At 41.6% G+C, this 18,885-nt stretch overlaps 1 protein-coding gene and 1 non-coding gene across 3 annotated transcripts in view; one reads left to right on the top strand and one right to left on the bottom strand.

Annotated features, from left to right (window-relative positions):
- cadpsa (Ca2+-dependent activator protein for secretion a) overlaps positions 1–11,026 on the top strand; it is a 511,252-nt gene extending 500,226 nt beyond the window's left edge. For both annotated transcript variants that reach the window (XM_078209519.1, XM_078209518.1), the window contains 2 exons: positions 279–383; positions 9,750–11,026. In XM_078209519.1, the coding sequence (XP_078065645.1) occupies positions 279–383; positions 9,750–9,929 (285 nt within the window). In that variant the 3' untranslated portion in view covers positions 9,930–11,026. The remainder of the gene's footprint in view (positions 1–278; positions 384–9,749) is intronic.
- Positions 11,027–18,578: 7,552 nt separating this feature from the next.
- On the bottom strand, positions 18,579–18,652 carry trnan-guu (transfer RNA asparagine (anticodon GUU)). The gene has a single exon. It is a non-coding gene; the product is annotated as a tRNA-Asn (tRNA).
- Between the last annotated feature and the right edge of the window lie 233 nt (positions 18,653–18,885).

Genomic DNA, 18,885 nt, shown 5'->3' on the forward strand with positions numbered 1-18,885 from the left:
GACTGGAGTAGTTTGCTTGTGTTATTGGGATAGCTGAATACAAATCTTGCACAATTCATGTAATTGAAGAAACTGCAGAAGTGGCTAGTGTCAATGCCTTGGTACAACCTCAGTTCTTTAATTTAAAATGTTTTGTGCCTGGAATGCGATTCCTGGAGAGGTCCGTCAATGTATTCAATCACCCATTTGCTGTAATACTGAGACTCCTTAAACACATATCTCGACACAACCTAACCCACTGTAAGTCTTATGCTGGAGAATGTTGCTTTTTCTTTCAGCAATGGTATACTAGTTCCATGAACGTGATCTGCACCTGGCTAACGGATCGTATGGACCTACAGCTTCACATCTACCAGCTAAAAATCCTCATCAGGCTTGTCAAGGTGAGAAAGCCCTTTTAATAAATGTAGCAAATAAATGACTTTTATGATACCGAATATATCTCCACAGAGTCATGCCACAGTTTCACTAATCTGGTAAACCTGTCTTACATTTCAAATGGTAGAGACTTGGAAGCAACACAGACACAATTCAACCATAAACCATTAGCTGTTCTCATGTTTTAATTAAAGGTGAATAACAAAAGAGAAATTTGCGCCAGTTTTTGCCACTTAACTATTTTGTGCCGGCATAACAAATTAGTCCTTCAGGATTCTTTAGGGGCTTACTTTCAGTAAATTTAAATATTCTTGACACACAAACTGGAATTCTTATTGCTGACTATAGGCTAGCAATTTTGATCCTTTTAACTCAACTTAAAGGGATAAGATGCAGTTCCCCACTTTCCTATGGTTCTATGGTGACTGAGTAATACAAACTAAAAGGTCCGATGTTTGATTTGCCATATGTGCTGACTGAGCTGTCTGATCTTGGTTGGAGTGACAGTACGGGGTGCTATAGATAGCTTCAATACCCACAAGCAAAGAATCATAGAGTAATGCAACTTAAAAGCAGATTATTCAGCCCATCAAACCTTTGTTGGCACTTTGAAGAGGCTTTCCATTTAGGTCCACTCTCCTGCGCTCTCCCCATAACCCTACGAGTATTTACTTTTCAAGTATACATATCCAATCCCCATCTGAAACTTTCTCTTGACTCTGCTTTCACCACCATTTTGGATATTCTAGATCATAACAACAGTCTGTGTACAAAAAACCTCATTTCCTCTATGGTTCCTTTGCCAATTATCTTAATTCTCTAAGCCGTATTTTTGCAAAGTTAGAAAAACTCTACAGACCTTCAAAAATGGTGGGTGGGAGTCGGATGTAGCGATCCACGTCCCATTTCAACAAATCCAATACTTTACCGGGAGATGCATGTTTTGCGCAGGTGGGACACAAACTCAGCAGAGCCATTTGAATTCTGTTGAGTTCAAACAGACTCCAATTTAGACAGTCCAAAGGCCTTAACCTGTCGTGTTGGAGTTACAAATTAATAAAGTAGATATAAATGCTTTTGACGGGTGAATGAAGTCTGTATAACTGTCATGAAGTCTGAAGTTTTTTAAATGCTCTGCTCTTGAAACACTCACTCTCTCCATGGCTTTCAGGGGTTGGCAGGCTTGACTCTATCCCATACCTGCTGGAACTTTGAGTGTGGTGTATAAGAGCCAGCCTGTCCATTGTCACCCTGAGATAGTTTAAGAACCAATTAGATGCTGCAATAGTTTATCGTGGGCGGCACGGTAGCACAGTGGTTAGCACTGCTGCTTCACAGCTCCAGGATCCTGGGTTCGATTCCCGGCTCGGGTCACTGTCTGTGTGGAGTTTGCACATTCTCCTCGTGTCCGCGTGGGTTTCCTCCGGGTGCTCCGGTTTCCTCCCACAGTCCAAAGATGTGCGGGTTAGGTTGATTGGCCAGGTTAAAAATTGTCCCTTAGAGTCCTGGGATGCGTAGGTTAGAGGGATTAGCGGGTAAAATATGTGGGGGTAGGGCCTGGGTGGGATTGTGGTTGGTGCAGACTCGATGGGCCGAATGGCCTCCTTCTGCACTGTAGGGTTTCTATGTTTCTATGTTTCTATCTCTGGGTGGATAATCTAAAATGCACCAAAATGCCATCTTCATCCATAATTATCTTGGGATCTTCAACAAACAAATGAACAGTTTAAAAAGATTAGTAAAACATCAATTGCCTTTGATGTGGCTATTGAATAGATGTTCATTTATTATAAGTGACTAACCAGTTTTAAAAGTTTTGAATGAATTTGTGAATGTGAGTTTTTTCACTATCAAACGTCTTAGAGTTAGAGCTGTATTAAGTTGTTAGAAGTTTAATTTTTTCATCTCCACATGGCTCCTGAGGTCACCCAATGGTGGACATTAGATAAGTGGCTATGGAAGGGAGAGACACAATGGGGTTGGCGGGCATGGGTTGGCAACTATTTGGCGTGGAGGGTATGAAATGCCATGAGGGTGGTTGGGGAATGACAAATGAGTGCTAGAGGGCCTTATAACTTCTAAAGCAACTGGGATGAACGCCCAGAGAACCAAAGTAAGTCTTCTAGTCAGCACTCACGCTCTCCGTGGCTTTCAGGGGTTGGCAGGCTTGACACTATACCACACCTGCTGGAACTTTGAGTGTGGTGTATAAGAGCCAGCCTGTCCAATATCACCCTGACAATTAGATGCTGCAATAGTTTATCTCTGGATGGATAAACTAAAATGCACCAAAATGCCATCTTCATCCATAATTATCTTGGGATCTTCAACAAACAAATGAACAAGCTTGAGGGACTAACTGGCCTACTCCAGCTTCTTTTTAAAAAGTTAGTTACAATCCTACTGCTTATGATGCTCATGTAGAAATTCCAGCAATGTTTTGCAGACAGTAGTTTGTACACCCAGCTGGATCTCTGGTATCACTATAGAAACAAGAGCCTGAACCATTGGAAAGAAATGTTCCTGAATAGTGAAAGGAAATTATAAAAATTATATGGTTCAATGAAATGTTAAAGTACATGAAGCGTAGTAAACATCATAAATAAGAACATATACATGTATACACATACAGGAAAATAGTGGCACGCGGAAAACAAATGACTGAAGTACGCCAAATAAATTGCTTCAGCCTGTGACAGTGACAAAATATGCAACTCTTGTAATCCTGCATGTATTCATAGTAGCTTAATAACACGCTTTGTAGTTGCTACTTCTGTCATACATTTCACAAAAGTATGTAGGCTAAATGACTATATGTGAGTTTGATTCAATGATAGCAGGCTGGGTTTTCATCTGAGAGGAAAATATCATAGAATCATAGAAACCCTACAGTGCAGAAAGAGGCCATTTGACCCATCAAGTCTGCACCGACCACAATCCCACCCAGGCCCTACCCCCTATATCCCTACATATTTACCCATTAATCCCTCTAACCTACGCATCTCAGGGGCAATTTTAGCGCGGCCAATCAACCTAACCCGCACATCTTTGGACTGTGGGAGGAAACCGGAGCACCCAGAGGAAACCCATGCAGACACGAGGAGAATGTGCAAACTCCACACAGACAGTGATCCAAGCCGGGAATCGAACCCAGGTCCCTGGAGCTGTGAAGCAGCAGTGCTAACCACTGTGCTACCATGCCGCCTGTGTTATGAGAATGGCTTCTTGCTCCAGGGAGCCAGGTGTGCGACAGAGTTTGGCCTGCTGCCCCGGGATACAGATTGGATGGGGGCAGCCACGTTTTGAGATGGGCTGATTAAAACACCTGCCTCGGTTTTCTGGGATTTCATCCCAGTTGTCTTATCAAATATTAGTCCTTGTAGCCCTCACCCCTCACACCCTCTTGACCCACAACAAATTTCCCATGCCTATTCCATGCCCCCCCCCCCACCCTCAAAGGCTCTTCTTACTATCCATGAAAACCCATGCCCCTCCACCCACCACATGGCTCCTTATTGTCCCTATGTCAACTTAATGCCAACTCATGACCGCAACTCATCACCGAGACCTCTTCTCGCTCCTATGCTAACTCATGCCAACTCATGACTCCCCATCTGTCACTCTTTGCTCTTGCACTCTCAATGCCAAATGACCTAGCATCCACAATATATGGAGGCAGGGACCATGCTAAGATGAAACAACATAAAGTTCTAAGTATCTATTATATACTTCACTAAATAAAAAAAAGTTCTCATTCATGAAAGCTTGTTCAATATAGTTAAATCATCTCAAGTACTTCATCCCTTATATAAACAAACATTTCTATGCAGAACCCCACATCAATAACCTTGTGCAGCAGTCAGTCAAGCTGAATTTACAGACCCCTATTGTAATAATGCCAGGTTATGGAAGCAGTCAAACAGTAATAAGGCTATAATGATAGTCCTTGGGTTTATGTCAACAAACATCTACTGAAACAACTAGAACAGATTTGTTTCACTGTCACAGACCCAGGGAGGTCTTTTCAAAATCTAAAGGGCAGGGGATTTAAATACCTTGAGGGCTTGACAGTTCCACATACTGTATATGCCCTCCATGAGAATTTCCATCTCCAATATAGGGTGCAGGAATACACACTGTGGGTTGAGGCCATTCCTGTAGTGAAAATCAGATCTCCATCTCCTGTGAACTGAGGCTAAAATGATCCAATCAATTCATAATTCGTGCCTGTGCACTTCACAACTCACCCTTTTCTGTTACCAGCAAAAATACAATCTGCAAAAAGTGGAGATAGGACTTCCAGGTCAGGGTCCCATCTGCCATTTTTAAAGTTCACTGGAGTCTCCCCAACTCTGCAAAAATCCAATATTTCTGACTCTATCCCATTGACCAATGAAAGAGTAAATGTGTATGTGTGTTTCCAGCAGAAATTTCTGAGCTTAAGCATTGTATCATGTTACGAACATGAAATGTACAATTGTAATGTACATTATGCATACTTGGCAAAGGTGGGGTTATGTTGTTTAACCATTGGAAAGTTTAATTTTAAAGTAAGCAGCTCTTTCATTCCCCTTCCATTTCTCTATTTCCTATCACCTCCTACCCGTTGCATGTGTTTCTTTTTCCTTCTATCTCTCTCTCACTCTTATTTATTTGTGCCAAGTCCTTTCCCCTGTCTATCCAACTACTCAACTCATGGCCTTTTCTCTACATCTCTAACCTGTCTCATTCTTTCCTTCTGCATCTTCTCTTCTATTTCTCTCTTCCTTTTCTGTGTGTGATTCACCACTTTCCAATTTGTATCTCTTCTCTTTCTTCCTTCCTCTCTCCTCTCCTTCCCTTATCCTTTCTTCCTTTTTTTCCTGCTTTACTTATTCCTTTTCTGGGGTGAAGCTTTTCTCTTTCTCCATTTGGTTCATCTTTAGTCCACACCTCTCTTTTCTTCTCCCTTTCTTGTGCTTCTCTCTTCTCTCTTTTGATTCTTCCTTTTCATGCTCTGTCTTAACTCTCTCCTTTGGTTTGTTCTGCATTTCTCTTTTCTGTTTCCTACTCTCTTCTATTTATCATCTCCGCTTTCCGACTTGCTACTTTTCTGTTGAGTGCAATGTGAGTAAACTGTGGGTTCAAGGGGCGTAGAATTCAGATGGAAGCAGGCAGACTGGCGGTAATTGAATCTATAGCTAATGAAATAGCCGTTGAGAGTGGACTCTGAAAAGGCATGCTGAATGCTCAGAAGTGAATGACAACACTACAGGACCAATCAGCGTGGAGCAATCAGCCTGGGGTCAGTAAACCCCAATCCATGCATGTGCTGAATGACTTTCCTACAAGGCAAAAAGCCACACTTTATAAATAGAGCTATTTCTAAGCTGTTTTACATTGTAGTCCTTATTCATCACTGTCGATGTCCCTCTCCCTAGTGAACAACAATGCAAATTACTTACTGTTCAAACAGCCATGAGATTACAGCCTGACAAATTTGCAAAAAGTCATGACCACACACTCCCGAATTCCCAATGTGCTGCAGCATGTCCAGTACTTAACCTGAAACCTAATGCATCCGCCTGTTTATCTCCAGCTTTCAAAACGTACAAATTGAATAAACCAATATATAATCATCAAAATAATTCATTTATATTGTTCACAGATCGTTGGATAGAATTACAGAATTTTCTTCTTCAAAACATCCATAAAAGTTGTATAATGCCAGTTAATAAAAATGTAATGCGATCACAAATAAGTTGTCCTCACAACAATGCCATGTGTTTTAGGGCATGACACTCCAGTTATTGTAAAACTATTTGCTCTCTCACTCACCACTACTATATCATTTCATCATTTTTAATGGGTTGAAACAAATGTTTCAAGGTCAGTGTTAACTGTAGAATTCCGTTTGTACAAACAGGTTAAAATTACTGAGCAATATTTAAAAATTATTGTACTCAATTCAATTATAATATCGGCGTTTAGCTTATTTCAAATAAATATGTAGGCCGGGATTCTCCTAGCCCACTGCGCTGCTCGAGCAGCACAGTGGGCCAGGAAACAACAGCGGGGGGGGCCTTTCATGAGATTCGCAACCGGCGTCCAACCAGTCGCGAGTCTCCCAGACACTTTTTTTTAGCGCATTCAACTCTGCACCAGAAATCGGTGCGGAGCTGATTATCAGATGGAAATTTGAATTTTCATATGATTAGTGGGCACAGGATAGTATTCTCCAGGCCCGGTGGGGTTTGCAACTGCTCTCCACTAACGGGGAACAGGCATCTTCACCCCGTTGGTGGGGACAGAGGCCATTGAGTCCCTACCCCCAGGAGGTCAGGTGCAAGGGGGGTGCCCCTTGGTCAGTGTCAGCCTGGCATCTTGGTACTGCAAAAGGGGCGCACTGGCACTATCCACCAGACACCTTGGCATTATCCACCAAGCACTGGGCAGTTCTGGGTGGGCAGGGCCAGAGTGGGGCAGGGCATACTGGGGCGGAGCCTATTGGGGGTGATTGGTGGTGATGGGGGCCGCTGTCACTTTGCAAGTGGGATCAGTGGGAGAGGGAGGGTGGAGTGCAATCAGGATTGCCCATCGTCAGCGTGTGGGTCAGGCATGGTCATGGGGTTGGTACTGTTCGGGGCTGGCCATCAGCGGGTGGAGGGAGTCAGGGCTGGCCATCGGGGTTGGGTGGAGATCTGGGCTGGCCCGTGGGGGAGATTAGGGCTGGCATGGGTGTCGGGGGTCCAGTAGGCTGGCAATTGGGGGAAAGGGGGGGTGAGGTAGGGAAGGCCGGCGATTGGGGCAGTTCCAGGGAGGGCCAGCGATCAGAGGCCAGTGATTGGCAATCCGGCAATGAGGGGGTCATTCAGGTAAGTATGCTCAATAAATGGGCAGGAAATGTTCCCATTTTCCCACCCATTGGGCACTTAGTTTTGTTCTGGGAGAATCTCAGCTGTAATGTCTTCATCAGAGAATTTCATATCAACCCATTAATGTGTTAAGTGTTAATATCATATGATGCAATTTCAAAACAAAAGACCCTGCAAAGGTTATTCCTACTAAATATCTCACTGAAAATTTGTGATGCCCAACCAGAACCAAATTCAGCCTTAACTGATACTCAAGAATCCTTTTCCTCCAGCTTCACCAGTTCTTGGCAAGGCTGCTGGATAAGTACTACTAGGAAAAGCTGACACAACTGGCTCAGTATAATTATTGATGGGGATACAGTGAGACTGATTTAAACTTCAAACTAAAAGGAGAAAATAACAAATACTGGCACAAAATTGCAAGGTCACGCACTGCTAAATCTTTCAGAGCCCATGCCTGCTTAAAGTCAAACATAATTTGGGTTCAGTATTAAACTCCTTTAAATAAAGGCCAGCAATCCATAAGTTCTAAAATACAGACCATATTTTGGTGTAGCAGGAACAAGGTATTGAATCAGCCTCAAGGTGAGGTTACTGCCTTTTCTTCCTAATCTTTACTGGTACATTTCCTTTTGTTTTCTCTTCCTAAAAGTGTCTCCATAACATGCACTGTTCCCTGGGGAATAAGAGGAGTTGAGGATGAACTGTATTTCTCAGGATACATTAAACAAAGCCACTGAGAAAAATGGGTATTAATTGAAAGACACTGGGGCATCTATCACAATTGTTGACTCTTTTCAATACCTGGGGACCTGATGGATGCCAACTGGATAGAGTAATGTTGACCATTCTGAGAAGGGCTAAGGGCACATTAGTCTCGGTTGTTAATGACCGCAAAGTCCAAATGCAAGTCTGGTTTATGACTTATGAGATGTGCCCAAAAAGTTCTGCTCTATAGTTCAAATGTTCTTAGTAGACAATGGAAGAACTTTGTTTGACCTGTGTGAGAGATCCAGACGCAAGCTATATTTGTGGGTAAAATGTGGCAGGGCAGAGAGTTTCATCCTACATAACACTCTGAAAGGAGAATCGTAACTATTTCCCAGTGCCTTTCTATGAAGATCTGAATTAAACAGGTGACAGTGAGTGGACTGGGTGTGGTATGACACTTGGATTTCTCAGCCATTCAAGATGGCATATCACAAACTACTCACATAGATCATTCAATACTGCTAAATGCAGACGTTGATCGTTCAGTAAATGAAGCAACTGAGACATTGGATGAAAGTGTTTGATGGCAATATTTGAAGAGTGGATATGAAAAGATGTATTTGTATATCCAGCACTTGGTGTTACCTTAATTAAAATACATAATGACAAGTAACCGCTACTGATGTTCCAGAGGTCCAGCTGGTGGAACCACCATTTAATTGTTTATAGTATGTGTCCCCACTGTAGTCAAGAATGTACTCTCAGATTTCATGACACATTGTGATTCTCACCTGTTCCTTGTGCAGAATTTGTGGAATCTGCTGTCCAGTTGTCAGGGCTGAATCTATGCTTGTCAGTTGTCTAATGACTAACTCGTGACTGTCCTCTTTGAGCTTGATTTAGAGTCAAGGCGACTGCAAGATAAAGTTCCAGGCAATGGAATTGCAGTCAGCTATCGCAAACTCTACTCAGTACATAAGTGGAAACAGGTCTGTAGTACTGAGTGAAATGTTAATGATTGAACAACCAATCCTGCTCATTAATGAAATCTAAAGGAGTAGACCTACCACTGGGAGTTAGGATTCAAAAACTGAAAGAGAGAGCTGGGAACAAGTTGTCCATTTGCCATCTCTGATGCAAACATTTCATAGAAAAATGCTGGAAAAAATAATCTTGTGTACTTGTCATTGGAAGAAGTAATATATTTCATCTATGCTCAAAACTCCTGTGGATATTTGCATGATGGGCTCAAATATTTCCTTTTCCTAATTCTATCATTGCATAGTGAAAAATGTGCCAAGGTGAATTAAATTATCCCTAGAAACACAATGTTTTGCATAATGAGAGTTACGTTAATATTTAAATTTGTATCCTACCTAACTTATAGGTAGGTTGTGGATGTGTACAGGTGGGAACATTAAAACTCTTTCCAACACCCCTGGTAACACAGGAGATATCCTTTCAAATTAGTGTGAAGCAGGGGTAAGAAAGTGCACACTTAGTTTAGGTTTAATATTAACTCAGGTATTTAAAATTAATACACTTACACTTTTAACATCCAGTGAGAAACATCTTTAGGACTTATGTTCTGTATTGGAAAGTCTATTAGCATGTTAGTTATACTTTATAACATTTAAAATATGCAATGCTTAAGATTACGTTTACTGTGTGAAGATGATTGAAAAGTGTGACTTTAAAATTATTGCACATTGTCCAAAAAATGACCAGTAAAAAATCATTCTTAATATATAATGATGCTCCTGGCAGTTAATAGAAGTCAAGTCCTATATCTTTGGACTCTTGTAGAAAGCTTATCGAGACTTCCGGCTGCAGGGAGTACTGGATTCAACCTTGAACAGTAAGACTTATGAGACAATTCGGAACAGACTGACAGTAGAAGAAGCCACAGCATCAGTTTCTGAAGGTGGTGGTCTCCAAGGGATTACAATGAAGGACAGCGATGAAGAAGATGAGGAGGAAGATTAGATCATAGTTAGACTTAGTGGCTAAATTTTGACATACCCTGGTAACAAATGCATGTACCACTCTGTTATTCAGTTAGCCAAAATAGGATTTTGTTTTTCAACTCCATGTAATTGAAATGAGGGAACTGTTATCAGTCAGACTGAAATTTTAGCTGTGTGAAAAATTTAGCACTTATTTAAACCATTTATTTCTAAATTAATTTCTATATGTTCATAAGCAATATGGAGTAACCATTGTTTGATAATGTTAAGTGAGATATGTAGGAATATTGCTAGGTGTGTCCCTGTTAAATGCAGAACCTATTTGGCGCTTCATCAATGTAATGTATATATATATATCTTGATGGTAAAATGTTGTGGAGATGAGTGAGTTAGGTAATTTTATTTATTTATTTATATTTCTTTACTGGCTGCCAACTGCTTAAAAAAGAAAAATGTCCTTGTAATAGTGTGATATATAAGTTTTATTAATAGCCCTAATACATTTTTGTTTGGCATTCATTTTTTCATTCTTGTGTATTTCCTTGCTAAAATCCTCCTTGAATGTATTTCTATGTATGCGGAAGAGGCATGCAGAAGAAGGTGTTGCAACAGTCTTATTTTAAAATACTTTCTGAATTGAGTTTTTCCTTTGGGATTTATGGAAGTGGTACATTTCTGCCCAAATTAAAAACACCCAGTTCTATATATACAAGGAAGTATTATGCAATGTATATTGGATAATTCTAATTAATAATCTCCAAAAATCTAAAGTGTACTCAATTTGTTCACCTGTCTTTTTATTTTAAGCCTCGGTCAAAGTTGAATTTCAATGCTCCCAACTACACAACTTTTTTTTCAAGTGTGTTATTTGAGTAATGTGAGATATCTTCACGTTGTTTGTCCATTTCCTTCACGCATTTTGTTTCACAGTTGGTTTCTTGTATATACAATGCTGTATAATGCATGACAAAGGGATTTCCTTTTCCTCCAAAAGCTATTAGTTTCTGTGTGAAGTAGCTGGTGGTGGAACAATCCATCTTGCTTTGGCCTTATAAAAGCCCACAGCTGTAACATGGAAAACTCTGGATTCTTAGTAAATTAATTGTACAAACACCTATCACTTGTGATTTTTTTTAAGCGTCTTATAAATATGCTATTCTATACCATCACGATGTCCTTACACAACACAGGGCGAATTTTACCGTTCCACCCACCACAGAAATCGTAGCGGGTGGACCATGGAAAGTCCATTGACCTCGGGCGGGATATTCCAGTTTCGGGGTGAGCGAGGCCGGAAAATCCTGCCCAACATTTTTTTGCTGTGTGCACGAAATTGAGAATTAAACTACAACAGAAAGTATTGGGAGAAATACGGAGCTCAAGTCAACTTACCACTATCAGGTTTCAAAGTTATTGTGACTAATGACCCATCAAATCTTATTACGGAATAATGTCAGCTATGGGTGAGAGTTCTGTGTAAACATTTACAAAAAACTACTGAAGCATTTTACTTCAAACTGATGCTGCACATTTGAGTTTACTGGATCTTGGGCAAAGATGATCATGAAATTCACCTTTAAGTTCTATTTCATCCGATGTTAATCATCCAGGAAATTCACTACTAAACAACTAATCAACCATTACATTGCAAAATGGAACCTACAGCAACTGTACAAATATGTATATCACAAATGTATGAACTTTTTTCAGACTTATCTGCAATGATGTTCAAAAATCTGAATTTTCATGCCCCGCAATCACTGGTTTATTAGTTGGTAATAAATTGAAATTTTAAATTGCCATCATGACAACAAGCCTCTCAAAGACCAACTATTGATATGGTTATCATGCTTCATTACAATGTGCTGTATTATATGATAACTCTAATATGAGATATACAGGAATATTGCTAGGTGTAACCCCATGAAGTGCAAAACTTATAATTTGATAGCAATAGTATAGATTTTTGTGGTGATATTTCTGTGTTGATTCTCCAATTCATCCACTGGCACGTTAGAAAAAATGCCAGAGAGACCTTGGAAAAATGGACTAATTGTAGTAGTTTTAACAGGGTGCCCATGTCCTCTACTGAGGTTGCAAAGGGGAAATAGGAAAACACTTGTGGGGATCCATTTTCTATGTAAATAATATATTAAAAGCCTTGGACACACTACCTGCCACACTTCCTGCCATTGTTCTCATCAGTCCTCTTAATTATTCTCTCAACACCAGGGTAAAGTCCAACAGGTTTATTTGGTATCATGAGCTTTTGGAGTGCTGCTCCTTCATCAGGTGATCACCTGATGTAGGAGCAATGCTCCGAAAGCACGTGATACCGAATAAACCTGTTGGACTTTAATCTGGTGTTGCAAGGCTTCTTACTGTGCCCACCTCAGTCCAACGCCGGCATCTCCACATCTTAATTATTCTCAAATTTATTACAATTAGTTCTAAATTTATTCTAATCTAACTTTGTGTTATTTGCAGCCATCTACTCATTGTTCTCATATGATGCTTATCCTCTGAACTGCATCTATTATTCACCATCAAGACGAACTTTGTGTCTTCTTTAAGGCCCTGTCCCTTTCACCTGGTCCTGTTTTTCAACACTTAAACTATTGAGAAATATTTTTATTTGCTCCTGTATTTACATCACCCCTCCTAATGCACTGGGGTAAATTTTGGAGAGCCCAGTTGGAGAACTCACAAGCAGCCAATGTATGTCAGCAACTTGCAAACATACTGTCCATGCTCAAGCCCTTGCGATAGTTGCCCTCCTAGGTATGGGTTCACTGACTCCAGCTCAGTCCTGCCAACAGCATCTCTGACAACTGCTCAACCCAGTGTGGCCCCAACCCCAGGGTAACAACTGTGAGTTGACTTGACAATTCACCACTGCAGTGAATCATTTGATCCTCACAGAAATTAATTAGCTCCTTCCAATAGCTTCCAATAGCCATCCAGCAGAATTGTTCCATCTGGGGACTAAGTCCCATGGTGGAGGCAAGAACATGGGGTGTTTCCTGCTGCAGAAGCCAGCAGGAAAATGGACCAATTATTCTGATTCTGACTTCATTAATTATGCCACCCGGTCTTTTGTGCCATATTACATGGCAGGGCAGGCCTGATGGCAGGGCCAGAGAATCGCAGGTGAGTAGTTCAGCAGGTTCTGCGTCAGCGCCAAACCTTGTGGGTATCTTCCCACCCAACACTCCCAGATGTAATCTGGTTCCTGCCCAGTAAGTGCCAGGGATAGTGCCAAGGGGGCTGGGGCATGAGAGAGGTGGAGCCTGAGGGGGCTACTGCATGTGGGGGGGGGAGTTTTGAAGTGGTGGGTCATAAAGGAGGGATCATGAAGGGGAGGGTCATGAAGAGGGTCAAGTAGGGCACAAAGCCGATTTGCATATTCATCTCATGATTCAATTCTGGCCTGGGGTGACTCTCTGTGCGGAGTCTGCATGTTCTCTCCGTGTCTGCATGGGTTTCTTTCGGGTGCTCCAGTTTCCTCCCACACTCCAAAGATGTGCAGGTTAGGTGGATTGGCCGTGCTAAATTCTCCCTTAGTGTTCCAGGATGTGTGGGTTAGCGGGATTACGGGGATAGGGCCTGGGTAGGATGCTCCGTTGTCAGTGCAGACTCGATGGACTGAATGGCCTCCTGCTGCACTATAGGGTTTCTATGATACACTCAGGGATTTAAGATAACCTGCCTTGCATCAACATTTTAACATCAAATAGTCTTTGCTACTGCATTCAATTCATTTATCATTTTTTTGTGTATGAGGGATATTATTGCTGGAGCTAGAACAATTTCAGATCATATCATTTAATATCGAGTAAATATGTGTAATGGATTTGAGCATATTGAAAATTGGATCGAGAGTGTCTAAATTCATTTTATAAAGCATTCTTACAAACAAAGGATAATAAGGACTCTCATCCCTTCAGACTGAGCAAGATTTGAATCCAGATTCCAAAGCTGTAAAGTCATTATCCAACCAATTGCAATGGCCAATTTATGCACTATTCAAGTTTTCTTTATATGTGAGCCATTGGCTTTTGCGAGTTCTGTATTCACGACAGGGGAACAACGTTAACAAGTTCTACAAAATGTTAGAATGGCCAAGGTAAGGCACAGCTTTAAGAAATTGTTGCCTTTAAACAGAAATAACCCATGATGACAGTTCAGATGAGGAGAGGTGTTTGGAGAAGAAGGAACTGAGAGCGAGATGGGGGGTACACAGGAAAGTAATCCCTATTCCTGTCTAAAGACACAGCTGCCATGAGTGAATAAACCTCACTTGTTTTAATCTCTAGTCTGCATGCTAATTAATCACTGGATCCTGGACCTGCTTCAGCTTGCTACATTCTCCAGAACAAGAACATTGACCTGTATTCTTCTGTGCCACTGGACTATGCACGACTCCTCACAGAACAATACTACATTACAGCAATCTGTCAGAAAGCATAGCCTTCTGCCATGCAAAGACTCTACTAAACAAAACCATTTTGATTTTCTTCAATATTTAAAACAAAATAATTGAACTCTGAAATTCAAGAATAGACAAGGTTGGACAACTAGCCAGTGCCGCCTACATTCCTTGAAAGAATATAAATAAATACATTCAGCCAATATATGGAGGATGATTTAAAGGGGGAATTTTTTTGGGGGGAGGGGGTAATAGGTTGTCGGAATGAACTTGGAAAAGCAGCTCTGTGACACAAAACAAGGTATGTCTTGGAAGTTAATGGTTTTCAGAAAAATAAATTATTAGCAAGGCAGATCTCCATCATTATTATTTGTGAAGCAAAATCTTTTCATGAAGCAGACCATTGAATACTGCCATGCATTCTTCACAGAGCAAGTTCAAAAGGAGCACAACTGGGGCATTAATGTCATTGCTCTATTTCTGTCTTTCTGCAGAAGTGCTGGAAGACTAAGTTACCCATATATTTACAAGTTTACACATAGCTTCAACTTTGCCACTTGATCAGTGAATTATTTAATTATTACAATATGAAAATCATATTCTGTTTCTGATCACTGAGCTATAGGGTGTTAGTAATAATTTTATTTCTTCTATGTTTGAACAAATGAGTCCAAGGACAAACTTGACTATAATTTTGTTTGTTGTGCTTGTGTGCATAGCGCAATAAGAATAGATGTTCTTCACGTTATACACATTGACAGCATTGAGCTGTCTCAGTTCAAACAAAACAGCACATGTCAGATGCGATGTTCATATTGTGCGAATCGACTTCAGAAGAGAAATCACATCATGATTTTTCTTAAATTACATTTTCAAAAATGTTTAATTTTTTTTAATTGCCGGAATTTTTTTTTAATCAGACAGTTATTCTGGAGAGAAGGTTCTGTGATTGGGTCAAGTTAAATTTGGGGACATTGAAATTCAGGTTAATTCTGCCAAACTTGTCAGAGTCATGACCTAGCTCTCAGGCAGCAGAGAGTTTTATTCCAGCTGTTCTGGTTGACTTCAAACACATGCCCCAAACATAAGGGACATGTCCTGACATAGTAACATTCTTGTCTCAATTATCAATCCAAGTTTCCAACTTAAAAAAAATACACTCCATCTCACTTTAGGTCTCATTCTCACACTATTATCCTTAATCACAATGATCTTATTCCTCTCCCCTGTTCTGTATATAACCCCCTATAGTCTGCAGCATCGTCCAGAGTTATTTCTATTTTTGAAAGGCAAATCACCAGAAGTTTATTTTAAAATTATTTTTCACAGGGGTCAGGATTTTTCAGCCCCTTTGTGACAGGATCTGCCTTCAGAATTTCAGCAGCCCAGCCAAGAGTCCATTGACTTTCGGTGGGAGCAGACCAGGAAATCCAGCCCAGGATGTGGGTGTCACTGACCATGCCAACATTTATTGCGCATCCCTAATTGCCCTTGCGAAGCTGGTTATCAAATGCCATCTTGAATCAGTACGGTCCCTATGGTGTAAGTACACCCACAGTGCTGTTAGGGAGGGATTTCCAGGATTTTTGACCCAGTGACAGTGAACGAACAGTGATATAGTTCCAAGTCAGCATGGTGAGTGGCTTGGAAGGGAACTTGCAGGTGGTGATGTGTCTGCTGCCCTTGTCCTCTGGGGCGGTAGAGGCCAATATAGTTCCAAGTCAGAATGGTGTGTGGTTTGGAGGGAAACTTCCAAGTGGTGTTGTTCCCATGCATCTGCTGCCCTTGTCCTTCAAAGTGATGGAGGTCATGGAGGTCTTCCAAACGCTGTCGAAGGAACCTTGGTGAATTGCTGCAGGGCATCTTGTAGATGGTATACACTGCTGCCACTGCGTGTCAGTGGTGGGAGGGAGTGAATGTTTGGGATAGTAGATGTGGTGCCAATCAGGCAGGCTGCTTTGTCCTGTATGATGTCAGGCTTCTTGAGTGTTGGAGCTGCACCCATCCAGACAAGGAGAGAGTATTCCATTACACTGCTGACTTGAGCCTTGTAGATGATGGACATGCTTTGGGGTGTCAGGAGATGGGTTACTTACTTTCGAGCCTCTGACGTGCTTTTGTAGCCACAGTATTTATATGGCTGGTCCAGTTCAGTTTCTGGTCAACGATTACCCCAGAATGTTAATATTATTGGATGTACTTTAAAAGAAAAGTCATAAAGTGCCTTTATGGCAATGTTTGACTCACAAAAGGAAAGGGGGCCTTCAGAGTTTCTGTAACATTGGAAAGACATCAAGCCTTGCAATTGTTGCAGAAAATCCATTTGAAAAACTGACCTCTGCGTCTGCTGCCTGCTGCTCCTAAGCTTGTAACATCGCATGAAAATGTGCTGACATTTCTCTGCCCCTCATGCCTGCTGAAAGAAACAAGACCTGTATATTAATGAGATGAGAGTGTCACCCTCCCATCTGGATGACATTTTATCCCATAGGGATTCCCAGGATGCCAGCTAAGACCAAAGGAGAAGCTCTTTCTCAATCAAATGTTGTTGCTCCACAAGTTAGTTTCCAAGAAGGAAAGTAAAGATGGGGACTCCACTGTAAAATGTCAAGCTTTGGTCTTCTCATCCAAAAAAATACACTTGTGCCTTACAACCAGTTATCCAGAATAATTTGCATCCGTTGGGCCCTACAGCTCTTTGAAACTCAATTCCTTCAACATGAACTGACACTCAGCCATCAGACAAAGCACCATCTTTGCCAAGAATATTATGTGGCATTTTAGCAAGACAGAAAGCTTGCTAGTACTGTGTGGTGGTTAGTTGCAGGATTTCAGCAGGTTAAATCCCTCCAGAAGCCTGTTGTATGCTTGGGTTTTGCTAAAGTTTGGCTCTTGACAGCCTGAAGCAAAATCCTCTCGAGTTGGTTAAGTGGGATGTGATAAGGTGCACATTTATCCGGCAAATAGAAAATCAATGTTAATTTCTCAAAAGTTTTGTTTGGAGTTTCAAGCATAGTAACAGATGTAAGGCTGTTCTGTTTATCAAGCCTGTTTTGCCGTTCAGTTAGACCATAGAATAATCTGTACCTGAACGCCATTTATTTGCTTTTAAACCATATTCCTTGTAACCCTTAAGTGATTAAAAGAAATTGCTTAAAGACCTGAAAATTTTGATTGGCCCAGTATGTGCAATCTTTTAGAAGTGAGACATTTAGCTTTCCACTACCTTTTGTGTGAAAAAGTGTTCTTGGGTGGGATTAAGAACAAAAGAAGAAAGAAAATTACAGCACAGAAACAGGTCCTTCGGCCCTCCAAGTGTGCACCGACCATGCTGCCCGACTGAACTGAAACCCCCGAGCCTTCCAGGAACCATATCCCTCCATTCCCATCTTATTCATGTACTTGTCAAGTCGCCCATTAAAACTCACTATCATATCTGCTTCCTCTACCTCCCCCGGCAGTGAGTTCCAGGCACCCAACACCCTCTGTGTAAAAAGCCTGCCTTGTACATCTCCTTTAAACCTTGCCCCTCGTACCTTAAACCTATGCCCCGAGTGATTGATTCTTCCACCCTGGGGAAAAAGCTTCTGATATCCACTCTGTCCATGCCCCTCATAATCTTGTAGACTTCTATCAGGTCGCCCCTCAACCTTTGTCATTCCAATGAGAACAAACCAAGTTTCTCCAACATCTCCTCATAGCTAATGCCCTCCAGACCAGGAAACATCCTGGTAAATCTTTTCTGTACTCTCTCCAAAGCCTCCACATCCTCCTGGTAGTGTGGTGACCAGAATTTAACACCATATTCCAAGTGCGGCCTAGCTAAGGTTCTATAAAGCTGCAACATGAACTGAGGTTCTATAAAGCTGCAGCAGGATTAGAATCATAGAAACCCTACAGTACAGAAAGAGGCCATTCGGCCCATCGAGTCTGCACCGACCACAATCCCACCCAGGCCCTACCCCCATATCCCTACATATTTACCCACTAATCCCTCTAACCTACGCATCTCAGGACACCAAGGGCAGTTTTTAGCATGGCCAATCAACCTAACCCGTACATCTTTTGAACTGTGGGAGGAAACCGGAGCACCCGGAGGAAACACACGCAGACACGAGGAGAATGTGCAAACTCCACACAGACAGTGACCCAAGCCGGGAATCGAACCCAGGTCCCTGGAGCTGTGAAGCAGCAGTGCTAACCACTGTGCTACCGTGCCGCCCACAAAAGTGAAATCACCGTCCCTGGATTGACTCGAACCACCAACCTTTCGGTTAACAGCCGAACGCGCTAACCAATTACGCCACAGAGACTGACTTGCGCCACAGAGACTGATTTTCCGGCCTTTTCCCGCAGCAGGTTCCCCGGTGGCAGGATAGGTGAGCCACGCAAAATGCTGCAGACATCGACACAATCCTGTTCTTTGATTTCATTTCTGAATAACTTAGCCTGAATTTTAGGATTGTCCTGGGTTCCCTCACCAGAGGAAATAACTATAGCCTATCAAATCCTTTTATCACTTTAAACACCTCACTTACACCATCTC

Source organism: Mustelus asterias, chromosome 3 (genome assembly GCF_964213995.1).
Source record: "Mustelus asterias chromosome 3, sMusAst1.hap1.1, whole genome shotgun sequence".
In the NCBI taxonomy this organism is placed as follows: Eukaryota; Metazoa; Chordata; class Chondrichthyes; order Carcharhiniformes; family Triakidae; genus Mustelus; species Mustelus asterias.